The sequence below is a fragment of the Cynocephalus volans genome, chromosome 7 (assembly GCF_027409185.1).
Source record: "Cynocephalus volans isolate mCynVol1 chromosome 7, mCynVol1.pri, whole genome shotgun sequence".
Classification (NCBI taxonomy): Eukaryota; Metazoa; Chordata; class Mammalia; order Dermoptera; family Cynocephalidae; genus Cynocephalus; species Cynocephalus volans.
Genome location: NC_084466.1, coordinates 13,714,539 through 13,722,500, shown reverse-complemented (window position 1 = coordinate 13,722,500; position 7,962 = coordinate 13,714,539). Strand labels below are relative to the sequence as shown.

At 48.0% G+C, this 7,962-nt stretch overlaps 1 protein-coding gene across 2 annotated transcripts in view; it reads left to right on the top strand.

The window, feature by feature from the left end:
* Positions 1–7,337, top strand: part of UBAC2 (UBA domain containing 2) — a 169,566-nt gene extending 162,229 nt beyond the window's left edge. For both annotated transcript variants that reach the window (XM_063102500.1, XM_063102501.1), the window contains exon 9: positions 6,060–7,337. In XM_063102500.1, coding sequence (XP_062958570.1) covers positions 6,060–6,167 — 108 coding nt within the window. In that variant the 3' untranslated portion in view covers positions 6,168–7,337. The remainder of the gene's footprint in view (positions 1–6,059) is intronic.
* The last annotated feature ends 625 nt before the right edge of the window (positions 7,338–7,962 follow it).

The window sequence follows — 7,962 nt, the reverse complement described above, 5'->3', positions numbered from 1 at the left end:
ATTGAGGGAAAGGCTTTTTATTTAGAAGATTTTCGTGGGGCATTTTTTAACTTTTCCAAGCACACTACTGCAAACTGGTGAATCCAGTGCTGATTGAGGTGCAGAGCGCACGTTGCCTTGACTGTCGGCTCTGCTCACATCAGAAGACGTGTCTGTCACGGCATGTGCTTTTGACGAGTTCTGAGTGTTTTACCAGCTTTCCCATTTTGTCCTCGAGATGTTTATTGGCCATTTTTACCCAACAGACTGTCAGTTCCTTAAAGAACTTACATTGCTAGGTCTACCCACCTTCACGTTCAACCCTTTCCTAATCAGTGCCGCAGCAAATGTGTGTCAGGCTCAGACTTGGGTAGGAAACAGGTGGACCTGGTCCCAGCCCTCAGGGAACTCGCCTTTTGCCAGGGAAATCAGACACCATGCCGGGCACTAAACCAGTACCCAGTTCACTGCAGCTACTCACCTCATGTCCTCAGAACAGGGTAGATAGTCTGTAAATATTCATTCCTGCGCCTTAACAACTTGATCTGAACTGATCATGATGTATTTTTATCTTCTGGTCAAGCAAGATTGAGAGATTTTACATTGAAAATTTCTCTTCCATGGATGTTAGAGCTCATCAGTTCTCATTCCAATAGCTGAACCAGAAAGACAGGAAACAGCCTGCAGAGAAGACAGATTAGTTTAGGTTTTTGGTGTGTGTTGTGGCTAAAATATGTGCTTTGGAGGGGGAAGGAGGTAGACTGAGTATCTATAAATACCATTGTTTATATAATCATCAGAATTCAGTATTTGCTAGAATTTATAAAGATACAAAGTGTTTCCAAGAGTCACTAAAATAATGTACACTTTGTTAGAATTTTATGCATCCCTTTTAAAAAGAACATTGTTCCTGTCTTTCTGACTTCACTTGGTCTTACCATGTTAGTTTTCTTAGGCCAATTCTTGTTTATGCCACTGAAACACTAGAAATCTGTAGCACAAGCCACTCCTGTGTTTGTTAAGTGTGACTTTATGCAGCCAGAGATGTGCATATCTATGAGCCTGAGTTTGATTGTTGTAAAAGACACATCAGTTCTTGACCAACAAGGATAGAAAGCCAGCGAAGTGGAAGCGAGTTAAAGTGAATTCAGAAAACAAAACCCAGGGGTGGTTTGTCACATTGTCAAAGTCTCTGAACTGAGGCCTGAGAGGTTCAGAGGGGGGATTTTACACCCGGCCCAGTTGCTCTTCAGCAGGATAGTAATGATCGTAAGAGGTCATGTTTATTAAGCACCTATTCTGTGCCAGTTGCTGCTCTGGGCACCTCACATGCACACCTCTTGTCCCCCCAACTGGGAAAACTGACAGCTGGAGCTTTAGTCCCTGCCGAGGTCACACCAGGGCTCTGACTACAGAGCTCTGATCTCCCTGCCACCTCAGGTTGCTGGGCTGATTCTGTGGTGCTTCTGTCTCAGGCCTAATGGGGCTGCCAGTCTCCTCTGTGTTTTTATTTTAAGGAAGTGTGAACCTCTGGTTTCTGTCTATATTTTCCTTACCTCCCTCCTCATCCAAAGCACACATTTAGCCACAACACACATTAAATGACACTGAAAACCTAAACTAGTATGTTTTCTCTGCACAGGCCTCACTTTTATCTTTCTGCCATTTGAGCTCAGGAGGTGATGCTTCATGTGCTCTAGTAAGGCTTTCACCAGAGAGACTAACACGGTGCACTAGGACTGGGCAAGTTGGGCTTCTCTGAGCCTATGAGTATTAAGGTCCACAGCAGCAATCTGTAGTGTTCACCAAAGGCAGCTAGCTACAATATCTGTTCTCTGTGGGGCTAGTTTCTGCTCCAGTTCTTGTCACCTGTGGACTGTGACCAACTGAAACTACCTGAAGATCGGGCCGCAGGGGAACACTCGGCCCCTGCATAGAGGATGGGGCAATTAGGAAACACCCAGCGGCTGCTGTTCTGCCCAGCGTGGCTCCTCCCAGGGCTGGCTGTGACGAGCCACATCCTCCAGCCCAAGCGTGCACTGTCGTTTTCCACCAATGTTTCATTTTTGGCACTCAGGGAAACTTACAGATGCCCTTTCTTAATGTAATTGTTCATTTGTTAAAAGAATGGTGGTACCACTATTTCTGCTTAGTAATTGTTTTTTATCTGATTAAAAATACCAGGTCAGTTAGCAGTGTGAATTCTCTAGTCACGCTTGTCTTCTCACCCCTAAAAAACACATAAAGCTCTGAAGCCGGCTTTGGCCAAAGGGTCGTGGTGGCTGACCCTGAGAGGATGAAGAGCCAGCCCACTGCAAGCTTGTGACAGCAGACTCTCTCTTCAGAAAAGACCTGTGAAAAGCTGGGCTTGGTTGTCACAACTGACACGAGTGCACGTGTGGTTGCTCATGTCTGAGAGAGGGTGAACTCGGAAGGGAGCCTCACATACAGAGATAGCTTTTGTGTCACACCGGGACAGCGCCTACGTGTCTCCAGACACAGCCCAGCCAAACCTGGGGGACTCTTCCCTCTCCGGGGTGGGGCCCGTATGCAGCTGGTGGTCTTGGCGGCCTGTGAGTAGCTGGCGCATTGTCAGCATCTTCTAGATTCCAAACCAAATTCATGGTCGGTGGAGGGAAAACTCGAGTGCCACCAGGCGGAAGCTGTTGGCAGCTTTTGCTCATTCCTGTGTTTCAGGATCCAGCACCTTCCAACCTGATCCCCTCCTTTCAGTGCCCTCATTTATGCTGCCTCAAACTATGGTGCCCAAACTGAGAGCAAAGCCACAGACATGGGCTGCCAAAGGCCACAGGCAGCGAGATAGCTACCTTCCTGTGATCTTAATCATTAACTTCGATGATCACGGTGGAGGAATGCTTCAATAGTGTGTGGGTGTGCGCGCGCACGTGTGCACGTGTATGAGCATGTGCATGTTCTTGTGTGGGGAATTAAATGACACTGGTGTGGCCAAGTAAGCTGAGGCCTGCTAAAACCCCCAGCCAGAGTTCTCAAATCCCACCTTCATCTTCTAGGTGTAGGACTGTACACACCTCTGTTAAATTCCATCTGACTGTTTTCTAGCCAACCAAAATGAATTATTTTCCATTTTAATTTTGTTGTCTATGTTAATCATGTCTCTCAAACTTGTATCATCCTCAAATCTGATTAGCAAATCTCTATCACTTCATTCAAGTTATTGCTGATGAAAATGTCAAACAGGCCAGATCAAAGATAGAGCCCAGATGCACATGAGGTCTCCCTCAGTGCTCAAGTGGTTAATCGACATTTTTAACCAGTTTCAAACCCATTTCATATTATTGTTGACACCCATTCTGCATGTCACTGTACCTCTCATGGTAATGAGATGCTGTCAAATGTCTTGGTGACATCCTGTGTCCACCGGGTTGGTTTGGTGCCCTCAGACCACGGGCATTTTTTTACTGTTCGTTCACAAGTCATCTGTTTGATAATCTGGTTTAAGCTTTTGCCAGATATGAAACATCAATTTTGCTACTCAACTGTCAAAATTCACAATTCTCCTTTTCTTTAGGGGCATTTTTCAAACAAAATGTTTCTCCTGTTCTTTCTGGAGCCCCCTCTGGGCTGGAGGACGTGTGTTGGTCATGAGAAGAAAAAACTTCTTGGATCTAGGTAGTCTCACTAGGTTATTTCCAATCTTAAATTGAAATAATCCTTATGACGTTTATTCCAATTATTTCCAGTCGAGGATCACCGTCTTCAGTGGAGAGAGCGTAGCCAGTTAGAGGGAGCCTGCAGTACAGTGGTGAGGATCACCCCACAATACAGCTGCACTGAGGCGTCCTTCTGGTCTGGGAGACATGGGAAAGGGCAGGTACACCGAGAACCAATGGGTGAAGAGGAGTCAGCAGGCCAGGGGCAGAGGGAAGAGCCTCCTGGGCCAAGGCAGCACAGCAAGGGTGGGAGCTGCAGTGAATCAGGTGCACCGGGGGCGAACCAGGAGCCCCCATATCCTGGACACCCAGGGCAGCCCTCCTGTCCTGTAGTGAGTGAAGAGCATTCAACAAAGGCTAAGACAGTGTTCTAGAAAAGGCAGGCCTCTCCTTTGGTGGGAAACGGAACCAGAAGATTCCTGCCTTCTCTGCACACTGTCCATCTAACCTGGGGAGTTGGGCCTCAGTCACCTGTGGGTGCCACCACCTCTCTCTTGCTCAGCTGGGAGTGGCCCTTCCCACAGTGCAGGCTGATCCTCTAGAAACAACCTGTCAGCTGTTTGTGACTACAGCCACAGTGAGAAATGCTGTCTACTGCCTGCATCCATGTACACAGAGTTGAAATGGAAGTTTGAGGGAAGAAACACCCTTACTACACACATTTTTAAAATCCTAGTCTTAACCCACTGCTGTAGATTGGATGCCCCTCCAACCTCACTGAAGCTTAATCCCCACTGTAACTGTTGAGGTTGGGAAATCCTATTACGGTAACTGAAAGGTAGGAGCTTGAAGAGGTGATTATATTGCAGTACCATATCATAGTGAATGGATTAATAATGGTGGTCATGGGCGTGGTTCTGCGGGCTTTAGAAGAAGAGCACATGAGAGATTAGCCTCTCTCTGCTCCGCCATTTTCTGCAGTGTGAGACCCAGGGTCACTGTCACCATCACCAAGGCCTGTACCAGCTGTGTTCCCTGGACTTTGGACTTCCCAGCCTCTAAAACTTTAAGCAAGAAATTTCATTTTCTTTTAAATCACCCAGTTCCATGTATTTTGTTATAAACAACAGAAACGGACTAATACACCAAGAGTTCGTGACCCACTGATAAGATGGATGACACCTTCAGTTTGAAAAAACACTGGCTAGAACTTCAGTTTCTGAGACGTGTCCACTGAGTGTCCCTGTTTCCATCAAGGCTCTGTAGGGGAGGAGGGGTATGGGGTGGGGGCTTGGGTGGTGCCTGAGGTCTGTCGAGGTCCCCTCCCCACCCACCTGGCTTAATTCTGCACCTCCTTCCTCTCCTGGCTGGGGCCTGCCACCTCTTAGGCCCCTCCCCCGATGGCAGCCCCTCCCCCAGCCGCCCCGCACCGCACACCCCACACACCACCTGCAGTCCCCTGCACAGGGGATGGAGAGGCAATATTGGGCCTGTTCTCTCTGCACCACACAGCACCAAGTGCATTGCTTCCTATCAGAAAGAAAAATTAGAAACAGTGACTAAGTGCTCAGCTCAGCCCACAAAGCCTCTTTAAAATCTCAACATTTATAAGAGTATCTTTTTTTACTATATGTTATTGAAAGCATCCTATATTTTAATAGAGATACAAAATTTGGATTCCTGTGGCTGCTTCAGAGCCATAAATAGTTTTTCATGCATTCTTAATTGGGAAAACAGGTTACACATAAACTTTAGTAACACTGCCTATTTCGACATTAAAGACTGGCTGTATATAAAAGTACAGAAAACCTCTGTATTCACTGAATCAGGATTTGTGGTCAAAAAAATGCAAGCCTGGTCCTCCCTACCTGTGGTGGCCTTGGCCGCCGCCTCCCCACGGTTGCTCCCTCGGGCCGCCTGCGGAAGCCCCAGATGCAAACGGACTCAGCAAACACTGCAGCTGCTGCAGGGGTCTGTGCGCCCAAAGGCACAGCCACGGCTGTGTGACACGAGGAGCTGGCCGGCGTCAGGAGCACAGATGTTTCCATGGGTATGCAGATATGATTTGCCTAAGTTTTTCCTTAGGAATCAAACTTGACACTGTGGAGTGTGGCCAGGTGGTGAGCTCGGGGCTGGCTGTGCCAACCGCTCGCAAGGCCTGGTCCCTGCAGGTCACCTGACCCTTGGAAGCCCCGTTTCCTCATCTGTAAAATGAGGATGACACGAGATAATGTGTATAAATTGGCTGTGTATAGTAAGCACAGAAAAAATTCATACCCGTTATAATTCTCTAGACATCAGATTTCACACTGAAATGAAATTAGTTGTTTTTGGGTTTTTTACCAGGTTTTGACTTTCCCACAAAACTCACATATAGCGCCTTTTGGGCCTGGTGCATAAGTAGCCGTGTTGCCAGCCTGCTCAGGTTTCTGCTCTGTCTTTTTCCAGGTTGCCCGGCTCATGGAGATGGGATTTTCCAGAGGTGATGCTTTGGAAGCCCTGAGAGCTTCGAATAATGACCTCAATGTGGCCACCAACTTCCTGCTGCAGCACTGATGGTCCCAGGTTGACACCAGGACCAGCCCAGCTGCTGAATGACAGTGGCGTGATCCCTGCCACCCAGCCAGCCATGAGGACCAAGCAGCCCCTGGTGCTGATGTCCTCATGGGGAGGGGGGGCCCACCGCACCCTGTCCTTAACTTCACGATTGTTACCGCTATAGTATCCAAATAAGTTTGCCGTTACATTGGCCTGTATTTTCTCTCTTTATTTTTTTATTGGGCATTTTCCTTAGTTTGGAGAATCATCACTTATTCCTAATGTGTTTAAAATGGATTGAAATTGCAGATTTCTGCAGGCAGTTGCATAGCTCTCCAGATGGGGAACTGCCACTGTTGCCACAACTTCTTACGCAGTTCATTGTCTTGCATGCCATCTGATCTTATCATCGTGGAGGGGAAAAGCAGTGTTGTCTCAGAAAACACATATCAAATTATTCCTGGGGGACTTTTTAAATCGCTGTTCTTTTTTCTCAAGCTTGTTTTCGGGTCCCAGTAGCAGTTCAGGATCTGCACTTCCTAAGGGATGAGCAGTCTCAGCCAGGCCTGGGTGCTGAGGGAGAAGCAGGGAGCCAAGTCCCCCTCCACACTGCTCCAGCCCATTCCAGTGCGGGGAATTTTTCCTAACTCCTCCTCCCCACTTCCATTAAAAAATGATGAAAGTAATCAAGTACTGATTTGAGATTCTGGAATGCTCCATGACACTTAACTGGGGTTAATTTTGCTCATAATCTGCAGAGGTAGCCACTCAGGCGAGGGGGTGAAATGGGACAAGAGAACAGTGCACCTCCTGGAGCCATGCAGGGCTGACTGGGGAACTCAGTGGCTAGCCCAGTGCGACGAGGAAATACCTTGCCCGACCCCCTGTCCACTGCAGGGCTGACCTGCCTGACCCTCCCTGCCTGCATCCAGCCCCTCTGGCAGCAGGCTCTCCCCGGGCCCCCGTCATCGGTCTCCAGCAGTGGGCGGCAGAGCAGACTGCAGAGGAGGCCTGTCGGGAGAGGGTGAAGGCAGGAGGAGGGCTGCTGTGCGCAGGAAAGACCTGAAGCAGGTGGACTGTTGCCATGTAAGGAACCGTGCAACTGTTATGTTCTGCAAAATGAGCAGCAATGTATCAAATTGATGCAAATTTAGATGTGTGATACAATAAAGTTTTTAATGTGTTTTACTTTTCAGTATTGCTTATTAGACTTAGCTAAATAAGATTTTGTTCTAGGCTGTACTATTTACCACCAAGAGAAAAAAATTGCCAGACTGTTCATCTCTCTTTAGAAGACTTGGGTGCTTTTTTGAAATGAGTGGAGCACTTTTGTTCGTGTAAGTAGCACTGCCCCCGGAACACCGCCAGGTCAGTGGCATTACCGTGTGGGAGCCTGAAACCTCAGGCCTCAGTGAGGCCCCGTCCTTAGGCTACTCTGAATGGGGACTGAGATGACTTTCTGGGGGCCTAGCTGGTCCCACGCACAGGCCCTAGTTGAATCTGAGTGTCCCCATCTCAGGTTGTGAGAAACAGTTGACAGCAGTGGAGACGTCCTTAACTTCATTCATTGACCCAGGCATGGTGAAGACCTCCCGAGAATGCACTGCTTGGAGATGTACCACCTCTGAGGCCAATCAAAATTCACCCCCCAAACTGCCCAATGCAAAAGACAACCGTATCCAAAACTACACCATCTCCTATATTCCTTCTCACCTTCAAATAGCACCTAGCAAGGTAAACCAAACCCGAGGCAAAGTTCTTCTCCCAGAGGGTGGGGGCAAATAGCCCCTTGGTAAGTACCACGAGTCACAGG